The 16,167-nt window shown below is 38.5% G+C and overlaps 1 protein-coding gene across 2 annotated transcripts in view; it reads right to left on the bottom strand.

The window, feature by feature from the left end:
• The window catches only part of LAMA2 (laminin subunit alpha 2), a 694,677-nt gene that overhangs the window by 51,455 nt on the left and 627,055 nt on the right, over positions 1-16,167 (bottom strand). For both annotated transcript variants that reach the window (XM_070795552.1, XM_070795553.1), the window contains exons 49-50: positions 12,983-13,145; positions 12,177-12,321 (exon numbers count right to left, since the gene is read on the bottom strand). In XM_070795552.1, coding sequence (XP_070651653.1) covers positions 12,177-12,321; positions 12,983-13,145 — 308 coding nt within the window. The remainder of the gene's footprint in view (positions 1-12,176; positions 12,322-12,982; positions 13,146-16,167) is intronic.

Genomic DNA, 16,167 nt, shown 5'->3' with positions numbered 1-16,167 from the left:
ACTCAGAAATAAACATACCTGGACCTGATTTTTGCCTAAAAATCCACATTCAGCAGGTGATTCATTATATACCTCCCCAGCTGATATTCTGAATTAAAATGGTTATCTTTTTACTCCCAGATCTGTATTATTTATTTTATCTGGTAACACTAAGACCCCTACCCAATCTCCTAATTAGACAGTCATCTTTTCTCCTCACCATTCTATATCTTACCAATCAACAGCCCTACTAATTTCATCTAAATAACTCTATTATCTGTTCTCTTTAAATGATTATTTATTTTATTTTTCAATGTGTTGCATGGCTTTATGAGCTTCCCTGGTGGCTCAGTAGTAAAGAATCCACCTGCCAGGATTTGATCCCTGGGTCAGGAAGATCCCCTGGAGAAGGAAATAGAAACCCACTCTACTATTCTTGTCTAGAAAATCCCAAGGACAGAGGAGCCTGGGGGCTATAGCCTGGGGGGTGGAAAAAGCCAAACACGACTGAGTGACTGAGCACACACGCACGCATGCCTATAGGAACTCAATTCCCTGATGTGGGACTGAACCCAGCCATAGCAGTGAAAGCCTGGAATCCTAACTATTAGGCCACCAGGGAACTCACTGTTCTATTTTAAAACACTTTTATTAATGTAAAACTGACATGGTATAATTTGTCCATGTTTAAAATATACAATTTTACAAGTTTTGAGATCTCTATACATCCATGAAATGCTGCTGCTGCTGCTAAGTCGCTTCAGTCATGTCCGACTCTGTGCGACCCCATAGACGGCAGCCCACCAGGTTCCCCATCCCTGGGATTCTCCAGGCAGGAACACTGGAGTGGGTTGCCATTTCCTTCTCCAATGCATGAAAGTGAAAAGTGAAAGTGAAGTCGCTCAGTCGTGTCCGACGCTTCTCGACCCCATGGGCTGCAGCCTACCAGGCTCCTCTGTCCATGGGATTTTCCAGGCAAGAGTACTGGAGTGGGGTGCCATTGCCTTCTCCATCCATGAAATGATCACAGTCAAAAAATTGAGCATGTCAATCACTCCAGTAGTTTCCCTAAGTCTCTTTGTCATCCTTCCTTCCACTGTCCCTCCCTATGAAGCCCTATCCACAAATATCCTCTAGCTGCTTACTGTGACTATATGTTAGTCTGTGTTTTCTTTTTTTTCCTAATTTTATTTTATTTTTAAACTTCACATAATTGTATTAGTTTTGCCAAATATCAAAATGAATCCGCCACAGGTATACATGTGTTCCCCATCCCGAACCCTCCTCCCTCCTCCCTCCCCATACCATCCCCCTGGGCCATCCCAGTGCACCAGCCCCAAGCATCCAGGTTCGATGCACGATGCTGGATGCTTGGGGCTAGTCTGTGTTTTCTATATATTTTTTATATAAATGTACTTTTTTGTCTGACTTCTTTTACTCAGAAAAATTATTTTGCTCTTAATCTATTTTGTGTGGATATTAATAGCTCATTATTTTCTTTTATCACTAAACAATATTCCATTGTATGGATATACACCGATTTGTATATCCATTCAACGGCTGATGAATGTTTGCACTGTTTTTTGTTTTTTTGAGTATCACAAATAAAGGTGCTATAAATTTCCTGGTACAAGTCTCTCTATGCATATATACTTTCACAAATCTTGGGTGAATATTTAGGAGTGGAATGGTTGTTTCATATGACATGTCTATATTAAACCTTTAAAGAAAGTGCCAACCTGTTTTCCAATGTGGCTGTACCATTTTTACATCCTTGTCAGCAGTGCATAAGAATTCCACTTGCTTGACATCCTTGCCAGCCCTGGGTATGTTCAGTCTTTTTAATTATAGACATTCTAGTAACCATATAGTGGTATCACACTGTGGATTCATTTTGCATTTCTCTGCTGTCAAATCCCACTGCAACTCTTATTTCAAGCCATCATTTATCTCCTGTCTGAACTATTATTGTTCTTAATTGGTCACTCTGCCTTCAGTTTAATCTTCTGAAAATTTACTTTTCTTATTTCTCCTCTCTCTGATTATTTCCTTATAGCTCCCTTTGTGGGGCCTTCCTTTACTATACTGCTTCGATATTGCTGTTTGCTCCAGGGCTTTGGATAATCTTATCCTAGATATGACTGGTTTTTCTCATCTCTATTAAGCTACAACTATTTAAAACATAATGCTTCGCAGCCATCCATCTTTCCCCTAGAACTCTGTTAATCCTCAGATACACATAATGAATTGCCTGTCAATTACATGGCTTCCTTAGGTTGCTAAAGACACTAAGAGTTCCTTTAATACAAAATGTCTAAAATAAAGCTTTTCTAAGCTTTAAAAAAGCTAATAAAGCTCTAATAAAGCTTTTCTAAAGTTCTTTTCTAAAATCTATGTTTATTCTTGCATCCAATTGCTTGGTAAATGGCACTGATATTTTTTGTTGTTGTTGTTATTTTAAGAAAAATAAAGGAATTATTAAAAAAAAAAAACTTACTCTCCCCATTGAGTATTTCATAAAGCTTCTCAATTTAAAAATGCTTAATATCTTTCAACTCCATTCTTTCCTATTCATTCTCATAGTTTCATTCTCCTTGCTCTTCCACTGGTTTTCCTACAGATTGCAATAGCATCTGAAATTGTCACCAATCTACCCTCCAAGTTGCTGCTAAAGAAACTTCACTAAAACACAAATCTGGTAGTATCACACTCTTGATTAAAACTCTTAGTAGTTCTTTCCCTATAGCTTTCAGGAAGAGTTGAAACTCCTTACAGTAAGTCCCCTACATACAAACCTTCAAGCTGTGAACTTTCAAAGATGCAAACGTGTGTATGCGTGTGCAATCACGTAAGTTAATTCATGTGTATAGTGTACGTCATGTGTGTGCATCCACTACCAGTAGTTGTGGTCTTGTGACTTTACTGTACAGTACTGTATAGAGTACAGCAGTGCAACATCTTTATTTCAAGCTCTGAACATGTGCCATCAGTGTCAGGCGTGAATGAAATTGCAGCTTGCCCTCTCCTCTGTCTCCAATTGTTGACACACTTCAACTCTACCATCTCCCACCTCTTTTCCCTCCAGTCAGTAAATCTTTGTGCCTGTTCACTTGATGCCAGCCCCTGTATGCCAGCTGCTGTACTGTACCACTGTACTTTTCAAGGTTCTGTACTGTAAGGTTAAAAATATTTTTTTTTGTATTTTTTATGTACTATTTGTGTGAAAAGTAACATAAACTAATTACAGTACAGCACCACATAGCCAACTGTGTTGGCTGGGTATCTAGGCTAACTTTTTTGTACTTACAAACAAGTTGGACTTACTAATGTGCTCTTGGAAGAGAACTTGTTTGTATGTACGACAATTACTATAGTTCAGCTCAGGCCAGCGCTAGGTCACTTCAGTTATGTCCAACTCTTTGCGATGCTATGGACCATAATAAGCCAGCTGTCTCTGTCCATGGGATTCCCCAGGCAAGAATACTAGAGTGGAGAGAACAAGATGGCAGAGGAGTAGGTGGACATGGAGTACATCTCTCTCCAAGGATACACCAGGAATACACCTTCAGACACAATACACTCTCCAGCTGAGAGTGGACAAGAGTACCTGACCAGGGGAAAAGAATATATTAAATCATGCAAAACTTGAGATCAAGCCCTGAGCCTTTGGAGTGGGAGCACTGACTCCAAGACCCTAGACTACCAGAGAACTAATCCTAGAGAGTATCAAATTGTAAGAAATCACACAAAGGAAAACACTTGAATACAAGACCTGGTATCACCCAACCACCAATAGCACTCTGTGAAGGACGCCTCATCTAAACCACAAACAAAACAAAAATACAAACCCAATCATCATTAGACAGGATTACCAACTCACTCAGCCTTGCACATCAGAGGAAAAACAAACAAACAAAAACTCAGCACAAATCTCACCCTATACAAAGCTTACACAAACCAGTGGACCAACCTTAGGAGGGCAGAAACCAAAAGGAAGAAAGAATTCAACCTTGAAGTCTGGGAAAAGGAGACCTCAAACACAATAAGTTAAAAAAAAGTAATGAAAAGGCAGAGAGATACTACACAAACGAAGAAACAAACTAGAAACACAGAAGTCCAAATAAATGAAGAGGAAATAGGCAAACTACTTGAAAAAGAATTCAGAATAATAATAGTAAAGATGATAAAAAAAACCTTGAAAACAAAATGGAGAAAATGCAAGAATCAATTAACAAAGACCTAGAAGAATTAAAGAATTAACATACAGAGACAAACAACACAATTACTTAAATTAAAAATAGTCTAGAAGGAGTCAATAGAAGAATAGCTGAAGCAGAAGAATGAATCAGTAAGCTGAAAGATAAAATGGTGGAAATAACTTCTGATGAGCAGAATAAAGTAAAAAGAATGAAAAGAACTGAGGATAGTCTCAGAGACCTCTGGGACAATATCAAATGCACCAACATTCGGATTATAGGGGTCCCAGAAGAAGAAGAGAAAAAGAAAGGATATGAGAAAATTTTTAAAGAGATTATAGTTGAAAATTTTCCCAACATGGAAAAGGAAATAGTCAATCAAGTCCAAGAGGCACAAAGAGTCCCATACAGGATAAACCCAAGGAGAAATACAACAATACACATACTAATCAAACTAACAAAGACTAAACACAAAGAAAGAATATTAAAAGCAGCAAGGGAGAAGAAACAATATACAAGGGACACCCCATATGCTTAACAGCTGATCTTTCAGAAGAAACTCTGCAGGCAAGAAGTGAATGGCAGTATATATTTAAAGTACTGAAAGAGAAAAATCTACAACCAATATAATTGTACCCGGCAAGGATCTCATTCAAAATTGATGGGAAAATAAAAAGCTATTCAGAAAAGCAAAAGTCAAGAGAATTCAGTACCACCAAACCAGCTTTACAACAAATGTTAAAGGGACTCATATAGTCAAGACATACAAAGAAGAAAAAAGATCTACAAAATCAACCCAAAACAATAAAGAAAATGTCAGAAATATGTACTGAAGTATGTGGGACACTTCATGGGAATAAAAACCATGATATCTGCAGCAGGCCTTCCAAGAGTTTAGAAAATGGCAATAGAAACATATATATCAATAATTATTTCATATGTAAATGGATTAAATGCTCCAACCAAAAGACACAGACTGGCTGAATGGATACAAAAACAAGACCCATATATATGCTATCTACAAGAAACCCACTTCAGACCTAAAGACACATATGGACTGAAAGTGAGAGGATGGAAAAATATATTCTATGCAAACAGGAAGCAAAAGAAAGCTGGAGTAGCAGTCCTCATATCAAAATAGACCTTAAAATAAAATAAAATATCTCTTGTAACCACAAGAGATAAGGAAGGGCACTACATAATGATCAAGGGATCAATCCAAGAGGAAGACATAACAATTGTAAATACCTATGCACCCAACATAGAAGCATTTCAATACATAAGACAAACACTAACAGACATAAAAGGAGAAACTGATAGTAACACAACAATGGTAGGAGACTTTAACACCCCACCACACCAATGGACAGATCATCAAAACAGAAAATTAATGAGGAAACACAAGTCTTAAATGATACATTAGATGAGATGGATCTTATTGATATCTTCAGGACATTGCATCCAAATGCAGAAGAATACATCTTCTTCTCAAGTGCACATGGAACATTCTCCAGGATAGACCACATCTTGGGTCACAAATCAAACCTCAGTAAATTTAAGAAAATTGAATTCTTATCAAGCATATTCTCCAACCACAACACTATGAGACTAGATGTCAATTACAGGAAAAAAATTGTAAGAAACACAAATACATGGAGATTAAACAACATATTTCTAGATAACCAACAGGTTACTGAAGAAATCAAAAAACTTCTAGAAGCAAATGACAATGAAAACATGACAACTGAAAACCTGTGGGATGCAGCAAAAGCAGTTCTAAGAGGGAAGTTTATAGCAATATAATCCTACCTCAAGAAACAAGAAATACATCATATAGACAGCCTAATTTCACACCCAAAACAACTGGAAAAAGAAGAACAAAAACACCCCAAAATTACCAGAAAGAAATCATAAATATCTGAGCAGAAATAAATGAAAAAGAAATTAAGGAAACAATAGTAAAGATTAATAAAACTAAAAGCTGGTTCCTTGAGAAGATAAACAAATTGACAAACCATTAGCCAGACTCATCAAGAAAAAAAGGAAGAAGAATCAAATCAACAAAATTAGAAATGAAAAAGGAGAGGTTACAACAGACAATGCAGAAATGCAAAGGATTATAAGAGACTATTATGAACAACTATAAGGCAATAAAATGGATAACCTGGAAGAAATGGACAGATTCTTAGAAAAGTTCAATCTTTCAAGACTGAACCAGGAAGAAATAGAAATTATGAACAACCCAATTACAAGCACTGAAATTGAAGCTGTGATCAAATATCTCCCAAAAACCATGAGCCCAGGACCAGATGGCTTCATAGGAGAATTCTATCAAACATTTAGAGAAGAGCTAATGCCTTAAAAAAACTGCAGAGGAAGGAACATTTCCAAACTCATTTTACAATGCCACCATCATCCTGATACCAAAACCAGGCAAAGAGAACAGAAAAAAAGAAAACTAGAGGCCAATATCTCTGATGAACATAGATGCAAAAATCCTCAACAAAATTTTAGCAAACAGAATTCAGCAACACATCAAAAAGCTCATTCACCATGATCAAGTTGGGTTTATTCCAGGAATGCAAGGATTCTTCAATATACACAAATCAATCAATGTGATATACCATATTAACAAATTGAAAGATAAAAATCATATGATCATCTCAATAGATGTAGAAAAAGCCTTTGACAAAATTCAGCACCCATTTACAATTAAAACTCTTAAAAAAAATGGGCATAGAAGGAACCTACCTCAACATAGTAAAGGCCATATATGATAAGCCTATAGCAAACATTATTCTCGATGGTGAAAACACAGCATTCCCCCTAAGATCAGGAACAAGACCAGGGTGTTCACTTTTACCACTATTATTCAACATAGTTTTGGAAGGCCTAGCTACAGCAATCAAAGAAGAAAAAGAAGTAAAAGAATCCAGATCAGAAAAGAAATAAAGCTCTCACTGTTTGCAGATGACATGATACTGTACATAGAAAACTCTAACGATAGTACCAGAAAATTACTAGAGCTAATCAGTGAATTTAGCAAAGTTGCAGGATACAATATCAATTACAGATATCACTTGCATTTCTATATACTAACAATGAAAAATTAGAAAGAAAAATTAAGAAATCAATATCATTCACCACTGAAACAAAAAGAATTAAATATCTAGGAATAAACTTACCTAAGAAAACAAAAGAACTGTACACAAAAAAGTATAAGGCACTAATGAAAGAAATCAAAGATGGCATAAACAGATGGTGAGATATTCCATATTCCTGGGTAGGAAGAATCAATATTGTGAAAATGACTATACTACCAAATGCAATATACAGGTTCAATGTGACCTCTATCAAATTACCAATGGCATTTTTCACAGAACTAGAACAAAAATTTCACAATTCATATGGAAACACAGAAGACCCAAAAGAGCCAAAGCAGTCTTGAGAAAGAAGAAGGGAGCTGGAGAAATCAACCTTCCTGACTTCAGATTTCACTACAAAGCTACAGTAATCAAGACAGTATGGTACTGGCACAAAAACAGAAACAGAGACCAGTGGAACAAGACAGAAAGTCCAGAAATAAACCCATGCACCTATGGGTACCTTATTTTTGACAAAGGAGGCAAGAATATACAACGGGGCAAAGACACCTCTTCAATAAATGGTGCTGGGAAAACTGGACAGCTACATGTAAAAGAATGACATTAGAACACTTCCTAACACCACACACAAAGATAAACTCAAAATGGATTAAAGACCTAAATTTAAGACCAGAAACTATAAAGCTCTTAGAGGAAAACACAGGCAGAACACTCGATGACATAAACCAAAGCAATATCTTCTATGACCCACCTCTTAGAGTAATGGAAATAAAAACAAAAGGAAACAAGTGGGACCTGATTAAACTTAAAAACTTTGCACAGCAAAGGAAACTATAAGCAAGATGAAAAGACAGCCCTCAGAATGGGAGAAAATAATAGTAAGTGAAACAACTGACAAAGGATTCATTTCCAAAATATACAAGCAGCTCATACAAGAAAAACAAACAATCCAATCAAAAAGTGGGAAAAAGATCTAAACAGATATTTCTCCAAAGAAGACATACAGATGGCTAACAGACACATGAAAAGATGCTCAACATCATTCATTATTAGAGAAATGCAAATCAAAACTAAAATGAGATATCACTTCACACCGGTCAGAATCAGTTCAGTTCAGTTCAGTCATGTCCGACTCTTTGCGACTTCATGAATTGTAACACCAGGCCTCCTTGTCCAACACCAACTGCCAGAGTCTACCCAAACCCATGTCCATCGAGTCAGTGATGTCGTCCAACCATCTCATCCTCTGTCATCCCCTTCTCCTGCCCTCAATCTTTCATCAGGGTCTTTTCAAATCAGTCAGCTCTTCGCATCAGGTGGTCAAAGTATTGGAGTTTCAGCTTCAGCATCAGTCCTTCCAATGAACACCCAGGACTGATCTCCTTTAGGATGGACTGGTTTGATCTCCTTGCCATTCAAGGGATTCTCAAGAGTCTTCTCCAACACCACGGTTCAAAAGCATCAATTCTTCGGTGCTCAGCTTTCTTTATAGTCCAACTCTCACGTTCATACATGACTACTGGAAAAAACATAGCCTTGACTGGATGGACCTTTGCTGACAAAGTAATGTCTGTGCTTTTTAATATGCTATCTAGGTTGGTCATAACTTTCCTTCCAAGGAGTAAGCATCTTTTAATTTCACGGCTGCAATCACCATCTGCAGTGATTTGGGAGCCCCCCAAAATAAAGTCAGCCACTGTGGCCATTATCAAAAATGCTGGAGAGGGTGTGGAGAAAAGGGAACACTCTTGCACTGTTGGAAGGAATGTAAACTGATACAGCCACTATGGAAAATGGTATGGTGATTCCTTAAAAAACGAAGAATAAAACTACCATATGACCCAGATGGCATCACTGACTCGATGGACGTGAGTCTCAGTGAACTTCGGGAGGCCTGGCGTGCTGCGATTCATGGGGTCGCAAAGAGTCGGACATGACTGAGCGACTGATCTGATCTGATCTGATGACCCAGAAATCTCACTCCTAGGCATTTACCCTGAGGAAACCAAAATTGAAAAAAACACATGTACCCCATTGTTCACTGTAGCACTATTTACAATAGCTAGAACATGGAAGCAACCTAGATGTCCATTGACAGATGAATGGATAAAGAAGTTGTGGTACATATACACAGTGGAATACTCAGCCATAAAAGGGAACACATTTGAGTCAGTTCTGATGAAGTGGATGAACCTAGAACCTATTACACAGAGTGAAGTGAGTCAGAAAGAGAAAGAGAAATACTGTATTCTAATACATACATACAGAATCTAGAAGAATGGTACTAAAGAACTTATTTATAGGGCAGCAATGAAGAAACAGACATAGAGAATAGACTTATGGACATGGGGAGAGGGGAGAAGAGGGTGAGACATATGCAAAGAGTAACATGGAAACTTATATTACCATATGTAAAATAGCTAGCCAATGGGAATTTGCTGTATGGTTCAGGAAACTCAAACAGGCACTCTATATCAACCTAGAGGGGTGGGATGGGGAGGGAGATGGGAGGGAGGTTCAAAAGGGAGGGGATATATGTATACCTACGGCTGATTCATGTTGAGATTTGACAGAAAACAACAAAATTCTGTAAAGCAATTATCCTTAAATAAAAAAAATAAAAAAAAAAAAGAATACTAGAGTGAATTGCCATGCCCTCCTCCAGGGGATCTTCCCAACCCAGGGATGGAACCCATGTGTCTTAATGTCTCGTGCATTGGCAGGCAGGTTCTCTCCACTAGCGCCACCTGGAAAGCCCAGTTTAGGTCATAAGGCCTTTTATAAACTGGCTTTGTTATCTCCAGCCTTATCTGATCATTCTCTGCCATGATTCATCCTCTTAGCCTATGGACTTACTTATAGTTCCCAAAGCATTTCCCAAAGTGTGTTCAGCCACATGCTGATAAGGTATGGAAGGATTTTGGTGATCAGAGAAGTTGCAGAAATGTCAGATTAGAGTTAAACTTTTTTCTGAGCTACTGTCCAGAGTCTATAAATGTGCCTTGTGCCTCTCTTGCTTGGGAAAAATGTATACAGACAGCTATTCCAATTAATTAAACAAATGCAAAACCAGTTTTTGTCCAAACTGAGGAGTTTCTCCAGAGTTTCCTGTTCCAAGGAAAAGCAGTTGGAGATGATATATGATGCTGTATTAATATTATGCTCCCTGAGACCTCCAGGATTTCACACAACGTTCAATTTTCTGAATTGTCCAAAGGAGTTTTTCACCCACAGAACTCCTCTGCTCCTGCCTGTGCATCAGGGTACTCCCTGAGGGCTGACCTCTGGATCTGACTTGAGTGTTTCTCTCTTCTGAGATTTCTAGCCTGCTGTACATATCTCCATATGGTAATTAGCTTTCTACTCTAACTGCTGATTGACTTGTCTGTCTTCCCCTTTAGACTGCAAGTTCCTTAAAGACTGGGGCTTATCACAGACTTCACTTTGTTCTTGCCTAATAATTACTGGGCTTCCCTAGTAGCTCAGCTGGTAAAGAATCCCCCCTGAAATGCAGGAGTCCCTGGTTCAATTCTTGGGTTGGGAAGTTCCCCTGGAGAAGGGAATAGGCTACCCACTCCAATATGTTTGGTCTTCCCTGGTGGCTCAGATGGGAAAGCATCTGCCTTCAATGAGGGTGACCAGGGTTGGGGAGATACCCTGGAGAAGGGAATGGCTATCCACTTCAGTATTCTTGCCTGGAGAATCCTTATGGACAGAGTAGCCTGACAGGCTACAGTCCATGACATGACTGTAGTTGTATCTGCCAAACACCTAGTAAGCACAGCACAGTACTTAACTAGGTATTTGAAAGATATGTGTTAAATGTAGGAATGAAAGACGGTGCAAGGTTATATCTAAATTTTTGTGAAATGTCACACTGGCATATTCAAAATGAATTAAGTCTAATAATATAAACAGAAGAATCAAAGTTTAATTTGCAGATACAAGCAATGCCATAGTACCCAGAATTAGGGGAATTATACTAGGATAACAATAGCAGCACACTGACACCTAATAGTCTTGGATTTCTGTCTTGGTTGTAAGATTTTAGGTATAAATGTTTGGGACCACATATAAGCTTGAGTCTACATTTTCTTTTCTCTGCTGCTGCTAAGTTGCTCCAGTTGTGTCCGACTCTGTGCGACCCCATGGACTGCAGCCTACCAGGCTCCCCCATCCCTGGGATTCTCCAGGCCAGAACACTGGAGTGGGTTGCCATTTCCTTCTCCAGTGCATGAAAGTGGAAAGTGAAAGTGAAGTCGCTCAGTCGTGTCCGACTCTTCTCGACCCCATGGACTGCAGCCTACCAGGCTCCTCCATCCGTGGGATTTTCCAGGCAAGAGTACTGGAGTGGGGTGCCATTGCCTTCTCCACCAGAACAAAATACATGAACAAATGAAATAATGTTTGGGAAGTGTTTTGAAAATGTCCTAGAACATAAAAATGTTACATCATTATTAATCAATTATTAGCTTGTCCACATACACATTTTTGGCACTTTCAAAAAGCTAAGGATTGGTAGCTGTGCTCTATTGCCTGTACAAATTCTATCTGTGGGCCATTCTAAAGGAAACATCTTGGCAAAACAGGAAGAAAAGGAAAGCATACAAGCTTTTCAAATCTACTACAGGATATAATTTTACAAGTTGTATGATAGTTTTATGCTTTCAAATTAAGCTCTCACTTTCAAAAGAAAATGACAGAGAATCATTTGGCTCTTCAATCAGTCATGTCTAACCCAAACCACCTGTAATCTAAGCCAAAGAAATGACTGTATCAATTTTTCACAGAATTTGTGAGTACCTAAAGTGACAGACAGGGTCTTCATGATTAGATACGTGGGAGCTTTGGATAGCATGATTAAGGCTCAGAGTGCATTATTACTATAAAAACTCACCTTGTTTTTGAATTCTTGACAAGGTGAATGATTTCCATTTCCCGTCATTATGGTTTTGATTGCTGACAACGGAAGCCATTCCTGAACCCAGATCATAGCTGACTTTTATGTGCCCATCAGTGAGCTCTACACTCATGAAATCCTTCTATTAATAGAGGAAAAATACACCAATGATTAGATACACAGAGAAAAATATGGGTATTCACTTTGTGGGGTTTGTAACAGGGCTTTATGGTTAAATTACTGAATGTGTTGATCTGTAAGTGAAATCCATTTTTGGAAATGGAATTGGTGTTAGTATTTTATGAATGTTTGTGGGTGTGTTGTTATGGTGCAAATGGTCAAAGCCAAATTACTAGGATGTATCCTTTTACGACAGGAGTAAAAAGTGGGTTCCTTTGAAACTGTATTAAGCAAACTAAATAGGATGTTCCCAGAAAGAAGTTACAAAGAAACACTGACCTGGAAAAAATAATAAGGATGTTTAGAACCACCTTTTCACTAAGGTCTTTAGAAGAAGGCTAAGGAAGTGTGTTTTTCTGCTGCATGTTTCTATACAGAGGGAATCTTTACTGGGTGTTTCTTTTAAAGAATTACAGGGCAGTTATTCGGAAAATAAATGATAATTCAATTATATATGTAATTAAAGTTATTGATGGAAATACATAAATATTATGCACCACTCTTGGCTATGCACACTCATCCCAGACTCCTCTGAACAATAACTGATAACTGCACTGGAACCCTACAAAAAAAGAAGCAAACCATATCTTCAATTGTGAAAGATCAACCGTGCACATCTTTACCAGGTCTCGTGTGGCAAGGTACATCAGGAGAGCACTTGAAGAAAATGTCCTGAACTTGAACATGACAGTGGAGATGTTGGGGTACCAACGAATGGGGCGACTGACCAACGCATAGCCTTCTCCATCAAACTGAATGGTCCCCTCACTATCTTCCACCTGTGGACTGAAGAGAGACATTTCACATGAATCAGACGATGTCTACATGATCCATCCATTTTCAATACATCACACTCTATCTTGTGAGTCTGGGTTGTAAGCTGTTGTGAAGTGAAACTCCCTCAGTCATGTCCGAATTTTTGCGACCCCATGGGCTGTAGCCTACCATGCTCCTCCGTCCGTGGGATTCTCCAGGCAAGAATACTGGAGTGGGTTGCCATTTCCTTCTCCAGGAGATCTTCCCAACCCAGGGATTGAACCCGGGTCTCCCGCATCGCAGGCAGACACTTTACCATCTGAGCCACCAGGAAGTAGGCTGTTGTAGGGCAGGAACAATCCCAGATACATCTTCCATCCTTCCCCTCCTCTCCAGGGTCACCATCAGGCCAGGTAACCACCATCTCTCACCTGGACTTCATTAAGTGTTCAATAACTAGGTCAATGATGTTTTAAATCCTTTTGCTGAGGTGCCTAATGGATAGTTGTGTTGGTGTTTAAGTGTATCTTAGTGGTGTGAACTAGTGGGATTTTGGAACATGCTAAGAATGCATTGTTACATTTACCAAATACATAACGTAACAGGGAGTAGAGGTTGGATGAAAAGGGCGAAGGTGGTCGAAAGGTGCTAACTTACAAGTTGTAAGAAGAAAAGCCATGATGGAAAATAGACTCCTATTCTCTGAGCCCTGGATATTCAGTTGTATTTTCTGGGACATATTAGATTCAGACAATGAAGGGCTTCTCTAACTGTGTGTATCTGTTGATCTGTCTTCTTCCCCAGTATGTAAGCTCTATGAAGCCGAGTAGTGCTTATGGGTCAGGCTCCATTTCAGGCACAAGCTCAGCATCCAGTGCAATACTTGGCTCATAGTAGAAGCTGGTAAATATTTGTGGAATGACAGGGATATTAGTAAATCAAATTGCCTCACAGAGAATACATGTTCAGTCAGTACTGGTTGAATAATTAATGAATATTAAGATATGTCTGGAGAAGGCAATGGCACCCCACTCCAGTACTCTTGCCTGGAAAATCCCATGGATGGAGGAGCCTGGTGGGCTGCAGTCCATGGGGTTGCTAAGAGTCAGACACGACTGAGAGACTTCACTTTCACTTTTCACTTGCGTGCATTGGAGAAGGAAATGGCAACCCACTCCAGTGTTCTTGCCTGGAGAATCCCAGGGACGGGGGAGCCTGGTGGGCTGCCGTCTATGGGGTCGTGCAGAGTTGGACACGACTGAAGCGACTTAGCAGTAGCAGCGGCAAGATATGTCTTGTAAATATAGCGTTTAAAAATATTTCTTTTTCAAAAGAAAAGTTATCATCTATCTATCTTACCTAACTGATGTTAACAGCATAAGTCTTGACTGTGGAGATATTTTTAAACTTTAAATATCTGCATCTTAGTTTATATTTGAATCTGTGAAACTGGACTGTTGTATTAACTTAAGAGTAGAGAAGAGCTATTGAGAAATATAGTAATGTGAAATAACAATAACTGAGACTATTATTTGTATGAAATCTTGGATAATGAGAAAAATAATAGTGTACAACATTAATGGGCTTGCGGAAGAATAACTGTTTTGCATTTTAGACAAGTTGGCTTCCTCTCTGTTTCTGGAAAAGAGAGAAATATAAAACTCTGAAGACAAAAGGAAGGGAAGAGTCTTCTCTGTATTTGTCACAATCATGTAATTGTAAGTTATATCTAAATAGGTATAAAATCAGATTGATATATTTTTGTATACTGTAGCTTAAAGCTTAAAAGATGCTTTTTCAATATTCATGAAAAGTGTTAACTGAAAGGTTTGCAGGACTAAATCAGCTTATCAACAGTATAATTTAGTGAATAAATTTAGTGAATAAATGATGAGTTTGGTCTTCTTTCATCATTATTAAAAATCCATTAGAATCTGGAATATCATGATGTTAGAGGTAAGAAAATGTAATGTAGACTCTACTAAGTAGAAGGTCCGTGAGGGTCTCAAATACTTGGATTTTGCATTATGTACCACCATGCTATCAACAAAAACTCCAGAAAGGGTGTGGAGATCACCACTGACAGTTTCCCAAATGCTTTGGCCCAAAGCATTGTTACAACTCGAAAAGAAAAAAACATAAAATTTCACTACATGATGTCAGAATAAGCACTGGAATAAAAAAATGTCACATTTGTATAATGATGTTATTATGGCCTTAATATATTAATTTCCTCAACACATAATGGAAAAAACAGCAGAGTAGATGGCAGGTAATCTGGAGTCTGATGTGGAATCTCAGAAGTCACGTAGCACCTCATTTCTCAGTGTCTCCACTCTGAGATGAGAGGTTTAGATCAGTGAACGATTTCTAAAGCCTATTCCCACTTCAACCCTGTAACAGATTCTTCTGTTCAAGCAACAGGCAAATCTGCAAGCAGGAGTTTTGTATAAGAGCAGCAAAACATACAGTTGTAGATCAGGCTATTTTGTTTAATTCATTAATCAAAAACCAGGTAAACCTGGCTTCAAATTGGTGACTTTGAGGTTGGGGAAAAATGAATCTTTCCAATCATAGTCCATAACATTTCAACAGCTAACATTATACTAGAGTTTTCCTATTCATTTTCAATATATTTACTAGGAAGAGTGACTATTCTTTTATAATTAATAAATGATTATCTCACAGCCTCCAGAAAGAAAACCACAACCACAGAAAGCTAACCAAAATGATCACATGGATCACAGCCTTGTACAACTCAGTGAAGCTAGAGCCATGCTGTGCAGGGCCACCCAAAATGGACAGGTCATGGTGGAGAGTTCTGAAAAACATGGTCTACTGGAGACAGGAATGGCAAATCACTTCAGGATTTTTGCCTCGAGAGCTCCATGAACAGTATGAAAAGGCAAAGAGATATGAAACTGGAAGATGAGCCTCCCGGGTTGGTAGGTATCCAATATGCTACTGGGGAAGAGCAGAGAAATAGCTTTAGGATGAATGAAGAGGCTGAGCCAAAGCAGAAACAATGTCCAGTTGTGGATGTATCTGGTGG

This window comes from Bos indicus, chromosome 9 (genome assembly GCF_029378745.1).
Source record: "Bos indicus isolate NIAB-ARS_2022 breed Sahiwal x Tharparkar chromosome 9, NIAB-ARS_B.indTharparkar_mat_pri_1.0, whole genome shotgun sequence".
In the NCBI taxonomy this organism is placed as follows: domain Eukaryota; kingdom Metazoa; phylum Chordata; class Mammalia; order Artiodactyla; family Bovidae; genus Bos; species Bos indicus.
Note: the sequence above shows the minus strand (reverse complement) of the source record. Positions and strands in the feature narration are given on the sequence as shown.